The sequence below is a fragment of the Chamaea fasciata genome, unplaced genomic scaffold, assembly GCF_029207755.1.
Source record: "Chamaea fasciata isolate MVZ Bird 193981 ecotype frontalis unplaced genomic scaffold, bChaFas1.0.hap1 SCAF_2, whole genome shotgun sequence".
In the NCBI taxonomy this organism is placed as follows: Eukaryota; Metazoa; Chordata; class Aves; order Passeriformes; family Sylviidae; genus Chamaea; species Chamaea fasciata.
This window is the reverse complement of record NW_027094087.1, coordinates 30,754,008-30,781,436: the sequence shown is the minus strand read 5'-3', so window position 1 is coordinate 30,781,436 and position 27,429 is coordinate 30,754,008. Positions and strand designations below refer to the sequence as shown.

The 27,429-nt window shown below is 42.5% G+C and overlaps 1 protein-coding gene across 2 annotated transcripts in view; it reads left to right on the top strand.

Annotated features, from left to right (window-relative positions):
- Positions 1-27,429, top strand: part of NARS2 (asparaginyl-tRNA synthetase 2, mitochondrial) — a 48,721-nt gene that overhangs the window by 11,649 nt on the left and 9,643 nt on the right. Inside the window, exons 6-10 of one of the 2 annotated variants that reach the window (XM_066175589.1) lie at positions 3,812-3,912; positions 17,206-17,338; positions 23,713-23,811; positions 24,244-24,281; positions 26,034-26,100. In XM_066175589.1, the coding sequence (XP_066031686.1) occupies positions 3,812-3,912; positions 17,206-17,338; positions 23,713-23,811; positions 24,244-24,281; positions 26,034-26,100 (438 nt within the window). The remainder of the gene's footprint in view (positions 1-3,811; positions 3,913-17,205; positions 17,339-23,712; positions 23,812-24,243; positions 24,282-26,033; positions 26,101-27,429) is intronic. The other variant, XM_066175590.1, reaches the window with a different exon arrangement.

The following is a 27,429-nucleotide window of genomic DNA, read 5'->3' as shown; positions in this document are numbered from 1 at the left end:
CCTCATGGCACCTGGATGGTGTTTGGCTGAACCTAGGGTCTGGTTCAGGCCATTTCATTACTTGAAAGGATATTTAACTGTAAACCTGAAGAACCATCCAGGTATAGTTCTTCAAAATGCATCTGGAGATTGTATGGTGTTGGGCTTTAGGGGGTTTTTTACCCCTTGCTCACAGGAGTGAATGACAAAGTTTTTAGGTTCCTGAAGGTGCAAGTTAATGGCTGTGCCAGCAGTGGCACCAGCAATATGCACCTGCTGCTGGGGATGCAGAAACTTACTCCTACCATCCCTTTGGTACTATGGAAAAATATCCTTGTCAGCACCGAAGAAAGCTGGGATCTGCTGGGAGCAATCACAGTTAAATGCAAAACAGTATTGGGGTCTGTAAGGTGTTTTCCCTTTTAGAGATGCGTGACGGTCTGGGAGGCAGCCAGTTCCTGGGAGACTGGTACTTCAGAAAAATGCTCTGCAGGGTTCAGGCTAAGCTGGACCTGAGCTGAGGGATGGCTTGCTTTTTCATGTTCTAGCTCTCCCAGTTTCTGCTCGTTTCTACCTGATTCATATCCGCCTGTCCAGTCTGTATTTATGAGATGTTATGCATTCCAGTACATATTCATGAGATATGTGTCTCAGCAGAACCAGCTGCTATGGCTCAGAGCAAGTCCAGCTGATCAGAATTAGGACTGGAATTGCAAAGAGAACTTCTTGGAAATTTGGGATTTTGCAGGGGTTGTCTAAAAAGGAAAATCCAATCATATTTATAATGGGGTGTCACAGAGGGCAAATCTGGATTAAAGATGTGTTTCTGGGAAGCTGTAGCAGCATGTTGGTGTGGGCCTGGGCTAGAGCTACAGCAATGATTTCTATGAGCTTTTCAAGTCTTCTCTGATCCCTTCATGCTTTTGGCTTGCATAGAGTGTAAGACAGAATCAAACAGTTTGTACTCTCCTAAAGCTAATTGCCTCAAGGAGAAGTTAATACAAGACTGACATCAAAGGGAATAATTTTAAATTAAATCATTAGACATTTGAGGAGATGGAGAACAAAACAGGTACTAAATCCAGTTGTTCTTGTATTTAGAAGGAGAATAAAAAGCCTTTGAAGTTGACGTCAAATACTAGTATGTTTATAGCATATTTACTCTGAGACATCAAGATGTTTCATACAGATTCCCTCTCCTTTTCCCCCCATTTTAATTTAGGTAGTTTTTGACTCTGGGATGGAAAGAGCTTGAAAGGAAACCCATAGTTCCCCTCCTAATTTTTTATCAAGATCGTGTTTTGGGCTTGGGAATTGGGAGTAGCATCCATCTAGTTTAAGTAAAAGCACCACAGTGTTGTTGCTTGGTTTGCTAGTCATGGGCATGAAAACCAATCTCTGTCAGCAGTGAAGGGATAGTGTCCCCTACCATGTGGCTGTCTTGTACCCTTGGCTGTGGTTTCGTATACTAAAGAAGCCATCTTGATCTGGGGCACAGGTGCTTGGGAATATTGGCCTGTGCTCCAGTGTGTAAAGTGGAGGAATCACCTCCAGTGGATTAGATGATACTTTTACCTGTGAAATGTGCAGCCGCTAATTATGGAATCTCCCCTTGCTGAAAGTGTCCCTTCTGAACAAAAAGGGAGGCATTTAATTTTTCCTGCATAGGGAAGTTTTCTACATGAGCCGTGTTGCAGCTCACAACACCCATTGCATCAAGTATTGTGCCTTAGGATGAGGGAGAGCAAGTGGGCAGCTGTGGAGAGGGGAGGAGATCAGATGGTGATGGGGGCAATAAAATTTTATCTAAATATTGCTGTGTTTACTCTTCACCTTCTGTCAGAAGCCATTCAGGAGCTGCTCACAATGCAGACACACATCTTGGGATCTCTCAGTGACCTCTTCAACAAGCTGCAGATTTTCAGAAGCTCGGTTGAGTTGTTGGTTGTCTCACTTTCTCCAGTCCCTTATTGTGTTTCTATTTTCTTTATGTCTCTCTGAGATCACATCTGATTTGGAGAATGAAAAATGACACAAAGTCATTATAAATAAACCAGGCCCCAGTTCCTGGAGACAGCTGTATCCTGTTTGTGGATTTGGGGGGGAAGCATTGAGATTTTGTGGCTGATTTCTTGTTCTTTTCTTGCTTCCAGTTTGTCTCTTTCTCATTGTTTAGAAGTTGCATCCTACAGGATTAGGTGGGATTTTTCACTGGTGAAACAAGGAATGTCACTGAACTAATCTTGCAGGGAAAGAGAAATCAGAAACCATGGCTCTTCTCTTTAGTGTTCTGGCCATGGTTCTGGGGCTGCAACATGTGAATGTCTGATGTTTATTAATATCCTTATTGTTTTTGAGCAAATGCTCTGGGTTTATTTGATGAAAACAGTGGGGGCCTGCTTCTGCATCCTTGGAGTTTGGTGTTTGGTTTTTTTAGAATCACAAAACCTCTGAAATAAAGGAAGCAGTCCTGGGGTTACAGCCACAAATTGTCATATTTTCATTGATCTCTGTGGAACAAGGCAAGCTTGCTCTTTTCTTCAGTGTGATGCTGTGAAGAGATAAAATTGCCTTGTGATCTGAGGTTTTTGGAAGTCACTGTTTTATCTTTGTGATGAGCAGCAGAGCTTTTTGAGAACAAAAGCAACACCTTCAAGGTCATTGAGAAAAATGGCAGGTTGTAGACTGTCAAAGGCTGGCGAACAAGGCTCCGTGTGACAGAGCAAGTTGGGGAGTGGGGTGGCTGGAGGCAGTGCCATACTTAGCTGAACTAGCAACACTTAGCATAACTCCTAGGAGCCACACCTTGAAAAGTGGGTATTTCAAACTTATTTCAGAAGAAAGTCTTTGTTTGGAAGTGAATGTAGATCAGCCAGACCTCAGACTAGCTTTGAAGTTACATTCTGTTTTTCTCCTGAACCTTTGGCTCCTCCAAAGTTCAGGGATGACATTGAAATATACAAGATGTTGAAACACAGTATCATTTATCTTCATCTTTCTTTAAAAGTCGCAGAGTTGTGACCTCTAGAGATCATCTAATCCATCTCACTGTGCTCGAACAGGGTCAGCTGGAGCAAGTTGCCCAGTACTCCACTGCTGAGTTTATATCTCCCCAGATGGAGACTTTACAGCCTCTCTGGACAACCTGTTCTAGTGCTTGACACCCACAGTAAATATTAAAGGTTATTCTTGTTTTCAGATGAATTTTTGTGTGTCTTTTTTAAAATCTGTGCCTATTGTCTCTTGGGAGGGTTTGTTTTGGGGTTTTTTTTAGAAGTTTTTCATAATGGAACACTGAACTTGCTAAATTTTCTATTTCTTGTAGATTTTTATGCTTAAATTATCTGGTGATCTGAAAAAGCATGCAAATGCTGAAATGAAACATAGTTTATTTTTCACCACCTATATAATATGTAAACTGTGATGTCTCCAAGTTAAATATTGTTTCAGTTGTGATATTTTTGTAGACTGAATAACAAATGTTAAGAGGATATTGCATTGCCTTTTTTTGATTACTGTTTGTCTTTTTCCAGTGGAAACAAATTCATTTCCTCATGAAAAGAAAATAACACTGTTTTTAAAGTTTTTTCTGAAAGTCAGTGGGACTGACACAGAAAACACTCCTCAATTTTCTCATCAGGCTTGAAATGGAATTTTGAAGGCAATGCTGTGTGAAGCTTCAAACTACAAATGATAGAGATTCTTCTCTTCCTCCTCTCTATTCATCTTGGTAGGAAAGTGAAAATAGATGCTTTGAAAAGAGGGAAAATGAGCCAGGTGCTGTGCTTTTTATTTAAACACCAGTGGTCTGACTTGTTGCTCATTGTTACAGACACCAAGAGAGGCAAAGGAGTCTGCGGAAAAGACCCATTTCTTCAATGTGCCTGCCTTCCTGACAGTTTCTGGCCAGCTCCATTTGGAAGTAATGGCAGGGTGAGCAAAATTAGAAGCTTTTGTCTTTGTGTGTAGGATACTCCCAACTGGTAATTTTGGTATCCATTAGGTATCTGCCACGGTTATCTGCCAGAATCGGACTGAGTGGCAGTGGCTGGATGATGGGCGTGGTGAGAGGCCAGCCTAGATAGGGAGCTGGAGAACCTCGTGTATGGGCACAGGCTGAGAGAGCTGGGGTTGTTCAGCCTGGAGAAGAGGAGGCTCCAGGGAGTCCTTAGAGCCCCTTCTGGTACTTAAGGGGCTGCAAGAGAACTGAGGAGGGCATTGGACAAGGGCATGGAGTGACAGGGCAAGGGGGGATGGCTTCAGATTGAAAGAGGAAAGGTTTAAATTGGATATTAAGAAGAAATTCTTTACTTGAGGGTGGTGAGGCACTGGCACAGGTTTACCAGAGAAGCTGTGGATGCCCCATACCTGGAGGTGTTCAAGGCCAGGTTGTATGGGGCTCTGAGCAACCTGGGGTGGAAGATATCCCTGCCTATAGCTGGGGAGTTAGAACAGCATTGTCTTTGCGGTCACTTCCAAAGCCATTCAGTGATTCTATGCTCTGGAGGGTCTCATAGCATCTAGAGAGTTAATGCTGTGTGATGTATCAGTGCAGTGCTTTTGCATCTAGAAGAGCTTCATATATTTTTGAAGACTGAAGGGATTCAATACCACTTGAGCTGCAGGCCTCAAAAACTCAGTGTACTTAAAATAAAATAAAAGTAAAAGGAGCAGATTCCCAGAACAACTATTCTCCATTATGAATAAATACATCTAAATTTAGATGGCCCTGGATTCATTCAAAATGCCTGTAAGGAACATGAAGCTGTAATATACTGCATTCTGAAGAGCAATGATTTTTTAATTTATCTATCCTTAGAGAGCAAGGTGCATCTGAGTGATATCAGTGGAAAAAGTATTTACCAGACAGGCAATCTGCTGAGTTTAGCTTTCTGCTCTATCTTAGAGCAGACTGTGTACTATTTAAGGGGTACAGCCCGATGTAATAGAGTCAGATTGTGTTTCAGGTTGATCGTTAGAATCCATGTTCTTTCTTAGGACTTATTTGAATTGTGGAATTACGTCTTTCAGTGAAGGCCACAACGTGTGACAGTCAATTAAGTCTAACACACACAAACTCATGTCATCCCATCTTCCAGGGACCAAAATCTCCCCCCCTTAGTTAAACAAACCTCTATCTCATTAACTTTCCCCAGCTAATATCTGAGATGACGCCAGTCTGTGGCTGCCAAGTGACCTGTGCTTTGGCCACAGCAGACAGGGCACCACATGAGAAACATCCTGTCAATCAAGAATGTCTGGCTTGGGTATTTTAGCATATCCCAGACACTGAGCTGGTCTGAGAAGTGACTGTGTCTCTCAGGGAGAACAAACCAGGCAGAAAAGAGATTTCTGAAAAAATTTATATGTTTTGATTTGTATGCAAAAATTGCCCTTTGAACAATTTCACTGTAGCTATTTATCAGCAGTCAATTAAACTGTGCAACAGTGATTACAGAAAAAAACTCCGGCACTGATTCTCAATATTGCATATGAGGCATGGGCAGCAAATACCATTAGAAATACAGGTCAGAACTCCGAGATGAAAAGGCTGATCTTTCAAGTTTGCATTTTCCAAAGCTAGGATTTTATCCCTCCTATTTTCAGAAGGTTTCCACTCCACAGTAACTTATCTCTTTAAAAGTGTTTTTAAAGTCACCATAAGTTCATGATGAACCCCCTTGGCACGTGGCAAACAGCTGCAGTGTTACCTGCCTGAGATCTGATCTCTGACAGCCTCCATCAACAGTCCAGCTGGCCAGCAGTGATTTGGCTAATGTACCATGTCTGCAGAGAATCCACATTGCAACTGCACAGAAAAATGTGCCTTCAAATAAGGGTTGTTGTGCTGATTTCATGCCAGCTACTCAATGTACTAATTTAGTTAATTTATTGGGAAAATTCAGTGTAGATGAAGACAAACCCATTATGAAAGAGAGCTCTCGCTTTGACAGACTTGACACTTTCACGTTTAGTCATAAAAAGTGAGTCTTCCACCTCCAAAATGGAGATACTATGATCTTCCCAATAAACAAATCAGGTAAAACAGTAAAGATTTATCTGTTTTGGATTTGATTCCATGAAATTTACCCTTTGTTTTAGCCAGACTAAATTCTTCGTGTTTATAAATTACCTAGTCTTCAAAAATTACCTTTAGCTTAAATATAATGTTGAGTGATGCAGTCCTAAGGCTCTCAAGAACACTTTGTTCCTGAGAATTCGAAGGAGGAGACCAAGATAGAAATGCTGAGGAGAACCTTCCCCATCCAGTCTTGAGCCATGTTCTCTTGTGATTTGTAGGATTTGGGAGAGAGATAGATCCTGCAGAAGTCCATTAGAAAGAGGTGGAGCAGGATAGGTATGAGAGGCAGGTAGGAATTTGTCCTTGGGGGGTGTATGTAGAAGGGGAACAGAGGGTCAAGTAAGCAGTCGTGTAATTTTGCAGTTAGCTTTTAGCTTTTCAGAGCTCATGAGCAGCTTCCAAGCTGTGGTTGGAAAAGAAGGTATGGAGAAGACTTACCAGATGAGTCTGGAATCACATCTTCTGTGTCCTTGCAGAGAGTTCATCTGCAGACCACAGGGTATCACCTGAATGCCCATCCTTATGTGTTGTACAGGGCTCTGTTTCATGGCAGGGTTGCTTGGGATGCTATTCCTGATCACAGGAGAGAGCAGTGAGCCATTTATAGTTGGTGAGTTTTTTCTTTGAGGCAAAGTTAGAAGAGAGATGTTCCTGTGTTTATTGACAGTCTGCTGTGCTATATATGCTTGTTCTTGAAGGCAAGGTCAGAGGAGTTCATCTTGTCTCTCAGTGTGACACAAACGGCCTACTTGGCACAACTTCTCATTTCATTGTGCCTCATCTTAACAGTGACGGCATCTAGGTTGTCTGCTCAGCGTGTCTGAATCATTGTCAGCTGCTGTAAATCTATGGGCTTTTTAAGGTCTCCAGGAAAGTCTTTATTCAGTAGCACAGCTCTCCCCTTCAGTCTCCTCAGTCTCCAATGAGTCAGTAACCAGTGTGTGTGGTAGAAGTGTAGGGCTGGCTGTGTCCTGATATCTGGTCTTAAATGTCATTGGTTTGCTGTGAAGTTCATGTGGTATTTTCCTTTCCCCTGATCGTCTGGTGAGGACAAAGGCCCCTTTGGGGACCTGAACTGGGCTGGAGGGTCTGTGACAGCTGAAGATGATTCAGAGGCATACTGGGGACAGCCAAAGCCAATTGTTGTCAAGAAGTACAGCTCCTGGCTGCAGTTTTGGGTTTTTTTTCTCCTCCTTTCCCACAGGCTATATCTGCTTCTCTCTTTCCAGATCCTCTTGTTAATAGTTTAACATCAGTGTTTTCCCATTGTGCTGCATTTCATCCCAGGCACTGTCTGTTCTGCCTTTTGCATCGTGAACTTAAATAAAATTGCTTTTCCTAAAACCTCTGGGTGCTATCCCCTCCCTAAATGGCAGCATAAGTTATCTCGTCAATCTATGCCCTCCTTAGCCCTGTTTCTTTTCTTTCATATCAGGCTTTCACTAGCTTTCTCCTCTCTTGTTCATCTCACATTCTCTTGAAGTTCCCTGCAAATGGGTGAAAGGCTGAGGGGCAACATAATAACAGCCTGTTAGGACCTGCAAGCAGGTTCTCTGAAGACAGGCCCTCCCTTTGCAGTGGTGAATGGCAGGAGGGTAAGAGAAAATGGGGGTAAATTGAGAAAAATTAAGTTTTCAGTGGGCATAGGCAGGAAAATAATGGAAAAATCAGTCAAGCACTGAAAAAGATTGGGGAGAGAAACTGTGTGTTCTTCATCAGAGATGCAGCTAGGTGGAGCCTTGAGCTGGTCTGGTCTTCTTGCAGGTCCTGCTTTGAACAGAAGACTGGACCAATGCCCTCCTGAGGTCCCTTCTAGCCCAAGTAATTTTCCTCTTCTAAGTCTTTTTTTGCCTTTGTTCTCATTGTACTCCACCTATTTCAGGCACATTACCATCTTGGTGATTTTCTCTCTAGCTCAATTTCAGTTCAACATCCCCAGGACTTGTGTTTTCCTGCTAATATAAAATGTCAGCCTTTCATTCTGACTTCTGCCTGCTAGCACCTACTTATCAAACTTGGTTTAGATGCAGCATAATTAATCCCTCTCTCCTCAAGCACATCCCCTTGATTGCTAAACGGTCATGTATTCTGCTGCTCTTCTGCCAAATCCAGGTATTCTCTGCAATCCTGCAACTGGTTTTGCAGGTTGCAGAGAGGGCCTAAAAAGCATTTCAGTCATCCAAACTATTTTGGCTGTGTCTGCCTGACTTTGTAGAGAGCTGAACTCAGTGAATTTCATGTTGTTTGCAGGAGGTACTAAAATCACACTGATTTCACTTTTAAAATGTCAGTACTTCAGTGTTTTTCAAAGCATGGAGGATGGAGAATGAGAGAGAGGGCTGTCATTTTGATGTTCAACAAAACACTGCAGAGCTCAAAAGAGATGTTTGAGGCTGCCTTCCATAAAAGAGGCTTCATTCTCAGCAGTCTGGCAACACACGCTCTTAAATTTTGATTCCAAAATTACTTGCTAATGATGAAACGGGTTGCATTGTCTTTAAACAAATATTTGCTCTACACTGTACAATTTTAAATGCTTCTGAATGCAGCTGCAGGAATGATGTCCAGTTGTATAACATTCCTGTTGCTAAGAAGTAACAAAAATAAGTGTAATTATTTATCTTGGATGTCTGAAAAAATTTTCTTATGTTTCTTGCACAACATTTGTTTGAGTCTGAGTCATAATGCAGAGTCTTATAATTAGTGCACTAACTTCCATTAATTAGGCTGACACTTAATTGGATCTATAAAAAGCAACCGTGGCATGTCTGGTTTTAATCAATTACTGCATACTTCAGTCTGGTTCATGACTGCTGCAGTGATTGTTAATGACTTCGTATTACTGGGAGGCCAAATACATGAACTCTGTAGGTACAACAGTGAGTCCAGAGTTGCTTGGCTAGTTGGAGCTTTACAGTCCAGATGAATATCCTGTTGGTCCTTTTTTCCTCTCCACATTTTTGGGAATGTAAGCAGGTAATCTGCTTGCAAGCATGGTGAGTGTCTGCTGAGGGTAGCTGCAGTTCAGCCATGTTCTGGGATCCTCACATGGAGGGCTGGATGCAATCCCAGCAGTCTTGGACTATGTGCTCTTTGTGTTACATCCTTACTGTAACAATCAGGTGCAGGTAGCACAAGAATAAGCAGTTTTATGCTTATGTAGTGAAAGGTGTCCTCTTGGCTGAAATTCTTGGTCCTCATTTTACAAGTAAGCCAAGTTGAACCAGTATGTTTCTGTCCTGAATCCAGCGCATTGTCCCTTTTCCTTCTCAGAATAGCTCGTCATCCCTATTCCAGTCAGCGGTAGGTGCTGTAGGATCTGTGTCAGGAGCACCCAGCATCCACATGTTTGTAGGGCCTTGCAGCTCCACTTCATCTTTGTGCCTGCACAACGCTGTGAGAGCTGCAGGGGTTTGAGAAGCTGTGGCTTTGTGGGTGACAGTAGGCCTGTCGCACACAGCCCTCTGCCCCCATGTTCCTGTGCCACAGTAGCCACATTCATGGTGCCTCCTGCAAGCTTGTTGTACCTTGTGACTGAGGCAAGCAAGAAGCCTGCAGGCAGCTCAGCTGACCATCAGTGGCAAAACAACACCATGGCAAACCTGATAGCTTATGAGAGCATGAACCTGCCTTGTATCCAGGCTGCAGCTCCTGCTTCTCAAGGAGTCTCTGTGCCTCGGGAAGCGTGTCCAGGATGAGATGTGAAGTCAGGCAGCTTCATCCCTATTTGCTCCCACAGCTTTCCTTAAAATAGATGCACAAATCCATTAGCACATGCCCTGAAATTCTTCGATTTCCTGTCATTGTGCTAAAGTGGAATAGAATGTAGATACATGTTCAAGTCAGCTGAAACATGTTGCATTTTATATGAATTTTAGTAATTTTTTGGATACAGTTGCTACTTTGTTTACTTTGTTTAGGCTTTGGAGGTTTTAAATAGTTACACCCAAACTTTGGAATGTGGCCTGAACCATGACTCCCTTTGTTCAGTAATGCACTCGCTGATGCTTTTTCATGTTGTGATTGATACTTGCAGAGTTCATAAAACCAATGTTCATCTGAAAAATGAAAAAATTAAATATCCTCCTCTTGGCTGTTATAATGCAGATTCTACAGAACATGTGTTTTTTCCACTTTGAAAGGAAAAGATTTAACCCAGTTGTTCCCTCCAACATGTTGGTAATGTATTTTAATGCCTTAGAATAAGAGTTAATGGATGATTAAGTTTGAAAAACATCTTAGCTACCTGTTTTATTTAAATCTTTGAAACATTTTGTATCGTTCCTTTACAGAATATCTCTGTTAGCTAGAGCATGGGAAATGATTATTTGAATAAATCCTCAACTACTCTGGTGTCTTTCATGAACACAGCTTGAGTTTTCATTGCTAATTGGTCATTTTATTGACTTTAATTAGAAACAATAACATTAAAACTAGGACAAAGCAAGACTGCTCTGACAATAAAGTCCAACGCTGTTGCATAAAAGGGTAGAGGATCCAGGCTCATGCGATCTTTGAGCCTGGAGCAGACAACTTGTATGACTCTGAGTAACTCTTACGTCCTTTGTCTCGGTTTTCCCCTATTCTCCTGCCATCTGTAGACTAACAATCCAGTGTCTAGCTCTGCTGAGAGGTTTAATAAACAAACTTCTGGGTGCTTTGCCAGATAATTCGGGTATATGGGTCACTTTGTTGCTAATTACTCAAGTGTGCCTGTATCATATTCAAGCAGAGGGAGATGACCTGGGAAGGATCCTTGTCCCGTCTTCTGTTTTGTGCTGCTGAAGCCGGAGCAGAGGCTATGGCAAGGGGAGAGCAGGTCCTGGAGCGTGGCAGGAGGGTGCTGTGCGCATGTGACCTCGTAGGCATCGTGGATCCCTGCCCTTTAGAGGTTGCAGTGAGAGAAGCTGCTGCATTGCTTCAGTCTGACTGCTGCAGGGGGAAGTTGGCACTTCCCAGTCCCTGTCTGGGAACTTAGGCAGCTTTTTTTTTTTGCTTTTTTTTTTTTTTTTTTAATTTATGTATTTATTTTTGGCTGCTTACAAAAGGAAGTACAGTCCCATCTCGTTGCAGCATGAGCTGAAACCTCAGCACTCAGCACACCAGCTCTGCTGCCTGGGCCTGAGCCTCGCCTACTGCTACAACAGTCCTTGTCAAGATGCAGCTTTTCTCATCTGCTTTTCCCCAGAGGGCAAGCAGAAATGGCCAATGAGGAGTCTTTCGAAACTCATTTTTCTGGGTAAAATTCAGTTCCTTCTGCTGCCTTTTCAACAGAAATGTGCATATTCATTGGGCACAATCTGAACCACCAGACTGTAGTAATGGGAGTATTATTTTTACACTGAGGTTAAAACCCACATTATTTCTGTCCAACTCCAGCAGGTATTTTTTAACACAGTCTTCCCAGCTCAAGGACTTAAAATATTCTGCCTCTTCTCCTCACTGCTGGGCATCTGTACCTTGCTGTCATCGTTAGGAGCTCTGGGCTTCCAGCTCCTCCAAAAGTTAGACCCGGGAAACATTGGGCTGATATTTTGAATGGTTGTCTGTGGGTGTGGTTTTGTGCACAGGGCCAGAACATCTTTCAACAGGCAAATCTCAGCATCCCTGAATAATCCCATTCATGTTCAGGTCAAGCACTGCAGGCAACTGGGGCATCCTGGCAGCTGAGCAAAGTCATCTGTTTATTTCAGTGAAGGTCCTCCATGCTCAAAATGAATATGGTCATGCCAGAACAGAGTGGAATTAAATCAATTGGTTCACTTTATTAACTTCTTCCCTTCCTGAGAGAAAGGACAATGGCTAGATAAAGCTAAATTCCTGGGCTTTAGGGTCACTTTGCTGAGGGTCTCTCCTCCTCTGCTGACATGGTGTGTTGTTTTGTATTTGGGTTAGAAGTCATTGTTTCTAGATTTTCTTGCAATCTAGATTTTAGTGTGTGTATGGCAGGGAGGGATTGGTGGATTATGGTGCAGGGGAACCCAATCTGTTGAAGGGTTACATGCTGTGTTCATGTAGCATGGCCAAAGATGAGATTTGGCACAAGTTACTGTTCAGTTTAACTTGTCCCTGTAGATTTTGCCAGAGTAATCAATATATTTGTGTTTACATAGGTGTGTGTTGTATTTTGGGGTGACAGCAAGGGTACCATGAAAATGAATTGTTCCCCCTCTGCCATGTTGGTAATGAATTCTTATGGCTTACACAGAAATCACTGAAATGATGAAGTTTTTGAAAACATGTTTGCTCCTTGTGTGTACTGGTGTGATTTAGTGCTTAGCCCTGAGTCACAGGAACCAGCTTCTGCCTCCAGCTGTGTCACTACTGTGTGGTGTGACCTTGGCATTAGTTGCAAGCTGACTGTGCAGGGATTGCATCTTCTTGATTAATAGCCTTGTTCAGAGTTATATGCCCTTGGTTCAATAGCACAAATAAGTCTTTATTACCTCGGTAGCAGCATGGTGTCCTGGCTCAGAAAAGGAGCACAATCCATTCCTGGCTTGGGAACCATCAGCACAATTAATTCTATTTGGATTGCACTGTAAAAGTTGCCAGCCAGGCAGAGACGCTGAGGCCTACAAACATAGCATGAGTTTAATTAAAAGAATGATTTGAGGCAGCTTTGGGTATGGATACTTATTACTTCTCTATTGGTTCCTCTCACTTCCTCTCTAATGAAATGTCAATGAACTCAAACACAAATGAGCTTTCATTCTGCATGGCAGAAAGCTCCCAAAGGTGTCTGCTTCTGGAGACTGTTTTAGTAGTGTGTGAAATGAAGGTAAAAGGGGGGAAGTTTCTCCTTTCACACAAGCGTGGCCTGTGCAACCGTGAGCCTCCACCATCCGTGCAGAGGATGGCTGTGCCCCAGCAACACTTCCAGGTACTGCTTTGGTGTCCAAAGGGTCTCCTGGCAGCCTGTCGCTAAAAGTGGCTGGGCCTTTCACTGGGCTGGGGTGAGCAAGCTCAGCATTTAGCAGGATGGGGCCCTGGCTTTTGATGCATTTCAGTGTGTTGGAAGGAGTGCTGTGGGTATTCTCTTGGCCTCCACATTAAGCATTAAGCTCTCAGATTTTCCCAGAGAACTGGGCAGAGCGAAATAGTGTCACAGAAAGGGAGCAATTAATTAAGCAGCTCTGTGCCTTCTTGTGGTGTCGACCCCGGCAGCGCCTGTGAACTGCATAAATGCACTCGGGCTTGCTGTCCAGGGCTCTGATCTGGGCAAAGCTGACTGCAAAAGGATTCGTTTCAAAGCCTCTCTTGTATTCTTTGGTAGCACGTACAAGGACAGTGTTACAGACATTACTGCTCTGCCTGTAATGGCTAAGGAAAAAGGCTCAACAGATTAGTGGGCTTTTTTTTTTCCTCTCCTGTGTGTATGCTTTTGTTGGAGATGAGGAATTAGCGCTACTGATTTTTTTTTTTTTAAAGACTTGGGTGCCCACAACCCAAACTGACCTAGGCACTTTTGGAGACTTAGAGAGAATTTTCAAGTTATTTTTAAATGCTGGAAGTCTTGCAGAGGTCTGGGAATGTTAAATGATTGATTATTTGCATCATAGAGCATAGGAGTCACAGCCCTGCACTGAGGCTCCATTGTGCTAGGTGCTGAATGCACACAGAACAAAATGACTGGTTTGCTCTCGGTACCGTGAAATCGGAGCAGAGTCAACTCCCATCCCACTTTTCTGATATATCTGTACGTGCTCAGTGTGATACAGCAGTGTATCAAATCACAGATATCTTTTTATAGCAGATGAAGTACAAATAAAGGCTTGATTTGTATAGTGGGCATTTGCTTAATATCTTGAATGGTAGGGCACAGTAAACAGTATATAAATGCCTGGATGGAAAATAATTTCTCACTCACAGAGCTGATAACAGTGACTATGTGTATTTTTAGCTGTGTTTCTCTTTTATGTCCAGGCCTCTGGTCAGTGCTACATTGCTGTTACCAGATGACTTGCATTTACTGCGCTCCTTTGATCGCTTTGCCAGCGTGACATCTGGCTAGTTTCCCTTTGCCAGGGTCCCAGGATCCTGATGAAGTTCTCACATTTACTTGTATCTGTCTTTTTCCTTTACGGCTAGCCTGAGAAATGAATGATTCCTCCCCTCCCTGCAGATGGGGGTTTATTTGATGGGGAGTAGGGCTAGGGGGTGAGTGTTGTTTTCCCCTTTTTTCAAGGGTCAGACAAGTTCAGCCCCACACCAGTGATGTGAGGTTCTATGGGCTATCACAAAGCCCTTACACTTACTGTCACCCTGGGATAGATAGTCCACAGAGTTGCAGTGCTCGTGGTTTGTTTCATAAGTGCCTAGAGCTGAGGAAAGACAGAAATTGGTTTCTGTGGGAGTTGTTCTGCACTTGTCTTCCCCAAAAGCTGTCTTGGGCACAGAGGGGATTTATTCTTGCAGTACAAAATTGATCTCTGACTATGAAGTGTTTGACCATGGCTGACATCTTGAAGCAGTAAGACGGTGGTTTTTTTTTTTTTATTTTTGATTGCTTTGAGGTATCTTGCAGTCACCAAGCCCCTTGAAAGATGCGTGACTAGTCATCATGCTTGGGCTGCTGATCAGTAGGAAACAAGTGCAGTTCAAAGTGCTCTTAGCCTGCATTGCTGAAGACTGTCCTGCCACAGTAACCTACAGTAACTGAAGTGTCAGTGCCTGTGCATGGACAGCTGCTGAGAAGTGTCTCTCCCTGAAGCCAGGCTGTTGCTCTGTGGGAAAGGATCTCATGCTAGCCAGCTAGTGTCACACTTTAGTTTTCAGTGTTACTTTGGGGCCTTCATGTCAGTGAGACTTAGAGACCTGCACATCAAACTGAGCAGACCTAAGTGAGTACTTCAGCAACTGTAAGCTTTTTGCAATCTTTTCATCTTGTGTCTGATCCTGGCTCAGTCACAAACTGAACTTGTGACTAAACTCATTTATTTAGGAAAAATTCTTTCTTTAACTGAAAGGCCTCAAATTGAAATATTTTAGCAAAAGCCTGAAATGTGGGGGCAGGTAGAGCAAGAACCTGCCTCTAACTCCTGTTTCCCACTGCAGGCCAACCTCCACAAGCTGACAAACAAAAGCTTTTGACCAGTTCTGCCTTAAAGATAAAATGATTTTGACTGTGTGACTCACTGTTTTGTATTTGTTGTTTGTATTGCTATAGCAGTTGAGACTCTTAAACTTTGGACCCAAAGACCTTGTTGTGCCAGGTGCTGTTAGGAGCATGGGAAAAAAAAAAAAAAAGGGCTATGTGAGGAGGAACATGAATTTCTGTATAACCCAAGACAACAGGTGGCTACAGATGGGAGAATCACAAGGAGCTGATGATATAATAGTGAATGACCTGAGCAGTGAGTAATAGTCTTGGTTACATCACTTATCTAAACATTGCCGAGCTTTTGTAGATATCTACAGCAAAGGGCAGCTTGAAGGAGGATGACAGAGTGACAGAGGTTTACAGTAACATCTCAACAAATGAGAAAGGCAGCAGAGGGAAAAGTGGCATGCTGAAAATGATGCTTAAAGAAAGATGTTTCCTGCAAAATCTCGTTGGTTGTAGATGCTGTGGTCATACATGAGAGAGTGCAGGTACAAGAGCAAATTGGAGACAGAAAGTGTGTTTTTTGGAGGAGGGAAAACAGAGCCATGGGGAAAAGAAACCCACAGGCAGGCTATGTGTTCAGAGTCTTGACCTGAAACTTTATTCTGGCATGTTTTCTACTAGCAACTCAAGGAAGAGGAAAGTGCTCTTTCTTTGGATCGTAACCTTTAACCAACATGTGACATGAGGGAACAGATGAGCGAAGCAGAATGTGTGTGTTCCTTTATTTGTAGCACAGATGTCTCCATAAGGGGCAAAGGAAAAATGCTGCTTTTTGTAGCGTTGTTTATTTAAACTTCAGTTTAACAAAATTAGCCTGTTCAGAAACTTCAGTGAACATCCTTTTTAAGTTGAAAGCTTGCAGAGCAAGATGCAAGTCAAATGCCAGCCCCAGCAATTAGCACGCATCCTTTCATGAGTGTCGAACTGTGCTTAATCTCTACTGATCCAGTTCTTTTTTCTCCTACACTCTGTCTGCAGCTAAAAATAACATCAAATTAAAGATGTACCAAAGATAGCAGCTGCCCAGTTCATGGTTTTTCTGAAGCAGCTTGCTCTGTTCCCCAGTCATGGTTTTCTTGCCATGTAGCATGAGAGGAAACACAGACGTCCTGGCATGTATTTTGGAAGCTCTTACTGGCTTGAGGGTGTCCAGGAGCTCAAGTGCTCATAGATCACAGTGTAAAAGGGATTGCTTGGAGTGCAGCTTCCCACGTAAAATCAAAATTTTTAAAGGCGTATTGGTGTTTGATAGGAAGGTTTCTCACGAAGGAAGTGGAAACACAGACTGACATGACTGCAGAACAAGAGAGGATGTATTTAAATAGACTTCCCAGAAGGTGGATGGAGAAATGGCTTCATAATAGGAAATGCATTGGTTGCTTCAGCATTTCACACTCTCCCAGATGTATTCTTTGCAGTAGGGACCCCTTTCAGCTGAACCATTTTTAGCTGTGTGGAAGAGCCCAGTTCTTTGGCTCTCTTAGCAATGAACTTCAGTCTTACCAGTAGAGGGGGACTGCACGCCATACACCTTCCATCCTGCTGGGTTTCACTGGCGACCCCTCAGTGCCCCCCAGCCCAGCAGCTCCAGCAGCACAGCCCACTCTGCTCTGTTGAGCACTGGAGTCTCACAGCACCTGTGAAGGTCAGGCATTGCAGCCAAAGAAATGTAAAGGCACATGGATGAGGACAGCGTGATTGGGATAGTATCTGCATGCTTCTCTGGTTATCTGGTTCTGCAGAATGTTGGATTTTATTCCCACACAGTTACAAAAAGTGTCCTGAGCACAACTAGTGTTCAGAGAAAGCTGAATAGTGTGTGTGTGCAACGTCTGAATCACAAGATGTGAAAAACCCCTCTCCACGCCTGGATGAAGGAATGTAACAGTAGCTTATCCAGCAGGGCCATTAAACTGCTCAAAGATGTAATGGATGCTTGATTGTTTCTAGATGCTGGGAGAAAAGTGAGGGCTTTAGGTGTAACAGACCCAGTTGTGTGCTGGACCTGACCTGCCTGTTCCCTGCTGCCTTGCAGGGCTTTTACTCACGTGTTCACCTTTGGCCCAACATTTCGAGCGGAAAACTCGCAGAGTCGCCGGCACCTGGCGGAGTTCTACATGGTGGAGGCAGAGCTGTCCTTCACTGAAAGCCTTCAGGACATCATGCAGGTGGGCACTCCAGATGTCTATTCAGGACTGTACCTGACTTTCTTCCTCTTCCCTGAAGTGTGCTCATTGCCTCAGCTGAGGTCACAGCTCCTCTCACCCTGTGTGAGCCAAGTCGAGGTTGCACAGGTATTTCCCAAGGAGGAGGGTTTGCTCAGTAGAGATGAGGCCATAGAGGGGATTTGGAAGGGAAGACAGGGGTGCACACAACTCTCATCTGAATGGGAAGCTCCACAGTTGCTGTATTGCCAGGGAATGTAAATGTGCTTAACTAATGCTATTGAGTGGCACTCTCCCTTTCAAAATGTTCAGCACCTTTCCACTGAGTGAGCAGTGTTTAAGCAGTGTGTCCCTTGGTGTGCTCTGTAAAGGCCTCCTTGAAATCTGCATTGAAATCTGAAGAAGAAACAACAGTTTCTGGCATACAGTGTTCACTGTGGCTTTAGCAGAAGACTGGAGGAAATCCTTAGTCAGCTGGCTTTTGATTTGTCAGGATTGACCTCTCAGTTTCAATTTAACCACATGATGGATACCTATACACCTTACTTGTCTCAGCATAAGCCAGCTTACACCCAGTAAGACTTGTGAGTAAACATTCACACACCCTCTTATTTATCAGATTAGCTCTGTGGAAAGTGATTGGAAAATAAAGAAAAATACCTGAGGCACTGGCTGCAGATTTATAAAATAACATCCAGGTGGTGGTTTCTTCAGCATGGGTCATAAACAGTGCTGAATCAGCATGGCCTGAGAGCAGAGCTGGCATGCTCTGTATGCTGCTTCTGAATCTGGGATGTCTGGATGGCACTGGGCTGTGTGGACTGACCCATTGGGAGTCTGTGCTCCATCATGAATAGCATTCCGCACTTTCTTTCGTCTCTCCTTTTCTCCATGGCTCTGTCTATTCTTAGAGCAGAGGGCGTGTATATGTGCACACCTTAATTCCGGAGCCCCATTTCTCTAGGTAATCAGGAGTCAATTGAAATCTTCACTACTTTTATGTAGTATAATAAGCAGGGTCTTCTGTTAAGTGGTGTTTGAGCCCTTCAACACAGAATCAGTATATCTTGTGCAGAAAACCCTAATTTCTAGGCTTTTGAAGTACAGACAGCCAGTTCAGACAATTTAGAGAATTACATTTGAGAACTGTTATGGAATTTGTAGGGCTTTTATTTGTAGGGAAAAGAGGAACTTTCCCTCTCAATTTTGCCCCTGTTGTTGCTAAGTATCTTGTGAAGTCTCAGTTTGTGCTCTGTTTTAAATCTTCCCTCTGTCCCAAAGTCTTTGACAAGCACCTTTCCCTATAACAAGTCTCCGAGCAGCCATTATTTTGCATTCCTCATAGTTTGTATTGCAACAGGCTTAATTTTGTGGTGTTCTTACTTGGGGAAGTGGAGTTCCCATTTGGTTTATTTTTAAATCATTGGGCAATCTCTCTTACAACAAAACAAACAAAAAATCCCAACCAACGGAAAACCTTGCTAGTTGCTCTAGAGCCTAAGTGTCTTTTCTGGTATAACTGACCTAAATTCAGTGTTCTCTTATGTATCTGCCCATCGGGTATTTTGTCTGTTTGTTGTCATCTGCAAGTTCTTTATTTGGTGCAGAACGCCCAGTTGAAAGCCTTCAGGGCTCTTGGCCAGGGTTTTTATCTGAACTTTGTCCTCACACAAGGAGCTGGATTGTTAAAAATTTATTTTTAAAATTGCTATTCAACATTTGGACTAAGTATCTCTCTCTTGAGCAACTTACTGTGCTGGGAATGCTCAGCTTCTTCAGGGACATCTTGAAGTATTTGCTTATACACCATTAAAGAGCCTTGCTACAAAGATGTGCGTGTTTACCATTCATTGGTGAGGCTTGAGATCTTTCAACCAAAGCTCCAGAAGAAACACAGTTTACATTATGAAATAAAAGGGAAAAAAAGGAGATTTAATAACCAAGCTACATGTATTTGGGAACAAAGGGTCTGAAGTCTTAGAGCAGCAGCTTTTTTTCCCCCACTGTAATTGCACAGAGTAGTGCTCAGTTATTCCTAAATCAGTAGCACAGTTCTTGTGAAGTCTCATGTGTCTTAATCATGCAATCTAAATTTCTGTTCTGTGCCAAAATGTGTTTTAGTGTTATAAAGAAGCTTCAACTCTCCCAGTACTGGTTTCACAATACTTTCTGTGGAAAGTCCCATGTGCTCAGTGCAGTAGTTTATGCTGCATGGCTGGGTGATGGTATTTCTGCTTTAGTGTACAGGGTACATGTAAGGGTATCTAAGGAGGAACCTCTTTTCATAAGTCAAGAAGTTGGACCAGGTTACCCCAAGGCACTTCCCCTCCAAAATGGATGAGAAAGAGAAGGATGCAGAAAAAGGTCAGGTAAACAGTAGAAGAGTTTCAGTTGTCTAATTGTCTGGACTCCCTAGAGCCATCAGCCCCCACAGTACCTGAATTGGTGGTCAAAGTCTCCAGTTTCATTTGCCCTCTGAGATGCCTGTTATCACTCTCTCCCCTCAATGCTGTGTCATGTAGTTGTATTTGTAGGCCATTATCTTCAATTTTTCATTCCACTGTATCAGCAGTGCAGTATATTTAAAGGATCCCACTTCACTCATGACACTAATGGAGTTTTGAAAAGGCCATATGATACAGTCATTATTGAATTTCATCAAAAGCACATACAAAGCCATGCTAAAAAAGACATTATTTAGTCTGTAAAGTTAGGAAATGCAAGAAGAAAGTTTTCCTGAGGGCATTGTCAGGAGTTTATGCATAGTGTTAGTCTTCCTTAACGAGATTACATCCTGGCACTACTGTCTCTTTAAGGGCTGGAGAATATGTCTCTTTAAGATGGAGTATACAATTTAACACTCAGTATTTGAGCTGTGTCCTGAGGGCAGGAGTATTGTCTTCCACCAGTTATGTACTTCATCAAAATTAATTTGCTGTCATTACAGCCTAGTGACATGGAGCATTATTACCTCCATTTTACAGAGGGGAGTTCAGGCATGAAATGAAATCAGTAGCACCGATTTTGGGTGTCAGCTTTAGAGAGCTTGGATCTAAAACATGTATGTGGTTTGATTTCCAGCCTAGTTTGCACTCAGCATTCTGTCTTCAGTACCAAGGCTGAGGCACTTGGGCAGGTCTGACTGCAGTCTTGAGGGAGCAAACACTGGTAATCACATGGGAAGGGTTTGTTCTAAGAGTTTTGCACAGCACTCTTTAGGGGTATTGGGGAATCTGCAGGACTGTAGGTTCCTTGTCTGAAGTGGCATCCAACTGCCATAGCTTAGGCTTGTTCTCTTCCCTAAGTTTTATCAGCATTCAGCTCTAATGGCCAGTGGAGCAGTGGTCTGGCAAACAAGTTTCTTTCCTTGCACAGCAGCAGCATCTCACCAAAATGGGGCCTGAGCTGTTGGTTGTGTTGCTGAGATTTTATGACCAAGATCAGATGTCAGTTCTCCCCTCTGTGTGTACGTGCACATGTGGAGTGGGTGTGAGCTGGCATGGAGGCAACAAACAGTGGTCCACTGGTGAGTGTTTCATATTTAAGTAGCCTGTGATCTACACTGCATCCATATGTATAGGTCAGGTAAATACATACATAAAAATCCTACTGGCAGGTCATGCAATTTTTTGTGTGTAATCTTCCTTACGTAATAAGGATGATCATTTGAACCTTTCATGGAGTGCACAGCACCTTAAATTGCTGCTGCTGACTTTTAATGCTGTTTTATTGATGACTTACTCTGTTTCAACTCTGGTCATAATTTTATTTGGGAAGAGGATAGGTTGCAGTATCAAAAGATCCAGGGTAAAATTAGGCAATACCCTTTGGAACTGCTTTTAATCAAAATTGAACTGTTAGCCATTAAACAACAGAGCAACACTGGGGAATACCAGTGTTGTTACTGCTGAAGTTTCAAATGTGAAAATCAAAAGAGAAAAGGCTAAAAGGGTTGAGGGAAGGGAGAAAGCTTTAACCTCTGTCCTCCTTGCCTGGCCCCCTACCAGCACAGTTTCCACATCACCATTGTGAAGCAACCATGTTATTGGGCTTTTGGGACATTTGGAGTGCCACCTCTGAGCTGAGCTACTTGCTGTGATTCCAGTGCCTTTTTCCCTGTGTCAGTCTCCTGTCAAACATGTTTCTTTCAGAATATGTTCAAACCAATCACTTCACCTTATCTCAAACTCATGTGTTCCCTTAAACCAGCAAGCCAGTGATTACACCTCTCCATTCATTTTTCCTATAGCCTACTTTGCTGTCCTTCATTATACTATCTGCATAAAGACATAAATTCTCAGTTTGAGAGATTTTTCCCTCCTTTTCTTTTTTTTCATCTACTGTTTGTACCTAGTACTTGTTTGGCATAAATAAGAGCAGTGAGGAGGTCAGTGTATGACCCACGTGTCTGTCTATTTTGCCAGGATAAAACCTCTGTCTCAAACCTGGAAATATTTCTCAGATTGTTTTTCCCATACCACCTACATCTTTTTCCACAAGAGGAAGCTGCTTATGTTGAATGCTGTGGGAACCTAATTGTTACTTTATCGCACAGTGAAGAAAAAAAGCTCTAATTAAACAACATGCTTTTCCAAAACCAGATGATACTTTCATTTTCTAGAAAGAGGAAGCTTAATGTAAAATCCCTTCGTCTCTGCCTGGTGAAACCAGATGAATCGCTAAGAAGTTTTCTAATTTCATTTGCATAAGCCTTTTTCTAGCTACTTTGAAGAAAGTTCAAAGCTGACTGTTTGGTTATTTGCCACTCAGCAGCAGGAATGCTGGCTTTTCATTTCCTCTGTGTTTGAGTACCAGGAGGCGTAAAACTGTTCATCTGCATATGATAATACTGTTCCCTTATTTGCATCTTCCCTTTTTTTAAAAGGAGGGCCCAGGTTGATGCAGGAGTCTTGAGTCTGAGTTTGGCTCCAGAGGAGTCCAAAGGGACTGCTTTACCAGCTTCACTAGACTGGTGGGATGCAGAGATTGTTCACCAGCACAGAGCAGTGTTTCAGCAGCTTGGGGCAAGTCTGAAGGATGTTCATCTAAACATAAGTTTGAACAACGTGCCTAAAGTTTCATCTTGGCTATGTCAGTAGCCCAGCTGCTTTGTTTCTGTGCTTTGTGTTCCTCCTATCGTGTAAGATCTGGCTCCTTGTAAGGCATAGACCTACTGCATCTTTGGAGATCTGCTGACTGAACAACAGGTTCATCTTTCCACAGTCGCAGACAGTGGTGTCTAGGGGCTGCTCACTTAGATATCATTAGTGGAAACTTCACTTCTCTCAACTCTGCAATTAATGAAGCAGTTGTTACGTTCACAAGAAACAAACAAACAAGCAAAAACCAAACCCCAACCAACCAGGAATGTGTCAGAACTTTGAGGTGTGCTTTGTTAGGAAAAACCTTATCCCATCCCAGGCTGAGGTGACATGCAGCCCCAGCTGCATTGCTCTGTTTTTACAAAGAAATTGAGAATAGGAGGTTGATTTTGAAGAAGAGGTGGGATTAGTTGATACTACAGATGTCAACTCCCTGCTTTGTGCTGGTGTAGGACTACATGGAGCCATGGGAACTCTTAGTCTGCACAACAGCAAGTGTCTTGGATGGTCTGCTTTGCTTAACCAAAAGAGAAAATGACTCTTAAAACAGGTTGATGAAAATGCAGCAGCATCCCATCGGGGGGCTTTTAATGGCATTTTAATTTGTTAATGAGTGAAGCCCGTTTTACTGGATAAGTATATTCAGATTGGATGATAATGTCATTTAGTTAATCCACATTAGTTTAGGGAAATGGAACCACATCTTTTTAGTTTCTCAAACATCCCTGCATTGATGTGTCCTCTGCTTTAGCTCTCTACTCATCTTGTATGTGTTCACTTTGCCCTTACTGCACACAGTCTCTCTAGCTGAGATCTGTTTGATGGACTTGCTCTGGACATGTTTATTCTCTTTCCTTCAGTTTTTCCAATTCTGAAAACCAAACATAAATCCAGAACTGTTCATTACAGGACAGTGCCTCACTAAGAATTAATCTGAGACCGGACCCACAAATGGTTGTAACGTGTCTGTGGCTAGCCAGGTTTGCTGCTTGAATATTTCAGCTATGATTTTTTTCTCTGAAGATACTGAGGCTATCAGCCAACAGTGAAGCCCTAAACCCCTAGCAAAAATAAAGCTTCCAGTCCTCTTCAGCTACTAATCAAGCCTGCTAATTAGGAGCATTAATGAGGTGGCTCCCTCTTATGCAGTTTAGGCTATGCAGAAGGACAGAAACTCCTTCTGTACCCTTTGGCTGATCTGTACCATGTACCATTTTTAGTCTGGTACACCTAATGAATGTTCATTTTTCATGAATTCTTTTTTTTCTCTATTAGGTTATGGAAGATCTTTTCAAGACAGTGACAAGCACTGTGCTCTCCAAATGTCCTCGAGATGTTGAGCTTTTTCATAAATACATAGCTCCTGCAGAGAAGGTAATGCATGTGACAGGAAAGAACTGCAACCCTGTCTGTATTTTGGGGGTTCTTTGCTATAGAAAAGCTTAATTTTTTTAATTTTTTTTATTTTTTTTTTTACTGTGTTGTCCTGTGTTAAGAAACAGTGAAAATATCAGCTTGAGTTTAAGTGATTGTTCAGGCCAATAGAGAGAGGACACACAACTTTCTGTAACTGGTAGCAAGTGTGGTAGAACTGTAGTTGTCACTTCATCTGGTAGGCTTTGAATAATCTACTTCAATAACTGAGTACCCTTGTAGCACTGAATAGCCAGGAATAGATTTTGACCCATATCTAGATCAAAATGCAGTCCTACAAATTACAATATAGAGGGAGGTCACTTTCCTGAGTTTGCCCCTGAACCCTAAAGAGTAGCTTTACATGTTTATGTTTTTCTTGTTTTGACCAAGGGCAGGTTGGAACAAATACTGAAGCACAAATTTATGATGTAAGTACTATTTCAAAATGATCTTGCAGAGGGCTTTTGGGGAAAGAGTTCCTATTTTTCATATGTTCTTTTTCTTTCACAACTCAATGTCTTCTGGGTTAGCATAATGTCTCCAAAAGAGCATGAGTTGTAGTTCCCTTTTACTGTTTGTCAGGTATACCCTTTCAGCTCTGCATGAGACTAACATCTGAATCTGCTGGCCTTTGGCTTTTGCTCCCCTGGACAAGATCCTCAAAAGTATTCTCCTTCCAGCATGTATCTGCACAGTGGTGGCTCACGCTCTTGCTTGTTTTGGCTTTGATTCACACTTTCACTCCAGTGGCTCTCGTTTTATGAAAGTATTTTATGATATTTAACAATCCTGATTGGTTTTCTATTCCTAATTGATTGTGTAGCTCCTAATTCCAGTTCTCTTCATGCTAAAGAACTGAAGGGTTTGGGTTTCCCTCACTGGCCCTCCAAGAGTGCCACCTCATCCCTAGTCCTTGTCTATTCAAACCGTGGAGCTCTGCATTTATCCCACAGAACATTGTAGGGCTGCTCATCCCAGCATTGGATATCTTGTTAAGGAGCTACAGCCACACCTGGGCAACAGGATCATGATGGATCCCCCTGTGCCTCTGCCTGCAGGAGTACTGTGGGAGTCCTCAGTGAAGTTACCATCTCCCCATTTCAGCCGCCTTGTTGGACCTGATACTCCTGAAAGGACAAAGTTGCACTCAGCTTCACCCATGCTCCAAGGAAAAGGAGAGAGAGACAGACTATCTCTTTCTCCCTCTCTGTCTCTCTCTTCATCAGCTGCTGGCAGATCTGGGGCATTCCCGGCTTACACACATTGGTTTCATGTGTTGAACCTGTGCCAGTGATCTGGCCTCATCTGGTCTGTGGCCTCAGACAACCCAAACGTGGAGCAATATATTCCTTCTTGATGTATTTCATCCAGAAGCCTTCCTTGTTTCAGTGAAACCTTGTAATGGGGTGTAAAGAGATTGTGCTCCTTAGGGAATTTGGTTTTTAATTGGATTAGCCAGTGATACAAAGATGAAATTATTGTGATCATGTTACTATTTCTTCTCTCTGTCCACAACATTTGGCTTGGTATGTGGAAAACTTGGCTGCCTCGTTGTCTTCCATTGAGTCTCGATTTCCAGTTACCAAACCTGGAGCATTGTTCACTGCACTTTTTCTGTTTGCTTTGCCATGATGCTGTTCTTTTGTGCTGGTGGAAATTGGTGGAGAATCTGCTCTCATATCTGCCAGAGAAGTAGAGAAACATTGCTGCACCTAAATCTCATGGTTTTTGCAAAGTAAAGTGGAAACATTCGAGCTACAAGCCCTTTACACCCTGGGCTGTTATTTTTGCTTAACACACCCTGGACAAGAGCTATGTTGTTGTAGCTATGCTGATGAGGACATATTGTTTTCTTTAAAAAAATCCACAAATTTCTATGACGCAATTCCCTGCAGAGCTCACTTCTGACTAAAATGCAATATTGCAATAATGCAGAAGTGTTAAGAGCTTAGCACTTCCTGCCCTGCATGTAGCTGAAGCACAGGCAAACATAGGATTCTTGCCATATAAAATGCTTTTTGGTTTCTGTCCAAAGAAGCATTGCTGGGAAGTCTGACATTACACACAAGTTGGCATGGTGGTGGGGAAATGCCTCCTTAATTTTCCAGCAAGGCAGTTAGCCAAAAAACTTTGTTATTCCTTTCGTAGTTATCTTAAAGACTTTTTTCTTCCTCTTGCAGAATTTCCTACAGTGAAGCAGTGGAAATTTTGAAGCAAGCTCCTCAAACTTTCACTTTCAAGCCAGAGGTAGGTCATTGCCAGCTGGTTTGTTCCTTTGCAGAACCTGAACTTTATAGAATTTCCTTTCTCTCTCTCTCTCTCTCTCTCTCTCTCTGATATCACAAGTTGTTACTTTTCACAGGTTATCTGTCTCCTGGGGTGTTTTGTTTGCTGGGTTGTAAATCTGGTGTAACTTTTGCTCTTTGTGGTTGAAGTGGGAGCAATGCAAGGAGTGGAATCTGTAGCAGGAGAACATGTAACACTTGCCGGGAAGGAAGTGATGAGATTGCAGTTGAAGGACCAAGGCTTTAGCAAAGGCACTTCTCTTTCCTGTATTTGAGTAGTGCTAAGAGTGTTGCAGATCCAGTAGTAATCATCTAAGAAGAGTTGCTGTAATAGTTCTCAAAAAAAAAAGGAAGGATAAGAGGATAGCACCAAAAGTTTGACAAGGATTAATAAACCAATACCAAATGAAAATACCATGTAATCTAGATGTAGATAAAGGGAATCCCTTGTCTTTCCAAAGCATACATGTTGACTGGAAAAAAGAGTAACATGCTAGTCTTTCTAAAGCTATGAGATTATGGTTTTCTAAAAATCATATTTTGCCCAATTTCAAATACATACCCACTCCATTATGGTACAGCATTTATGGTGATGCTCATCTTATGTCTATGTTGTTTAATCATTATCTCATTATGATACTTTGAGGAAAATAACCCTCTGGCTGAAGCCACCCTCATAGCCAGTTGGGTAACTCTCATCTCTGTGCATAAGTGGGTGTTGAACCTCAAATCTTGTCTCTGTACTACCTGGATCCGAGACAGCAAACTTGGGATATTTTAGTGTGAAGAGAGTCTGAGGGAGTTCTGTTCCCTTCTTCCCCTTCCATTTCTCCAATATTCTTTGCATGTCCTACAAACAGACTGGGGTTCTCAAGTCGAAAACTACTGGATTTATAATATAACATCCTTGGAAAAACCGGAAGTGAAGGGCATTGCAAATGTCCAAGGTTTCTGATAACAAAGAATTGGTTAATAGGGTGCTAAGTTTTCTTCAGTGAGAATTAATGTAGCATGTAACAGGTCACAACAGGGAAGAGAGTAATCAGCTTAGGAAAGCTGCTTTCTATACACCAAAGGTAATTCTGAAATAAGGCTGGTTTGCTGGGTCAAGTAAGTTGGCTTTGGAGAGGTGCCTATTTTCTTTTAGATAGGCAGAGTGTGGTTTGGGGGTTTTGGGGTTGGGATTTTTTTCTTTTGCTTGTTTTGGTTTTTTTCCTGATTTGATACCAGATTCTTGGGCTTGATGCAGGGATGATTTGGCCCCATTCTGTTAAGTTAAATCATATTATTT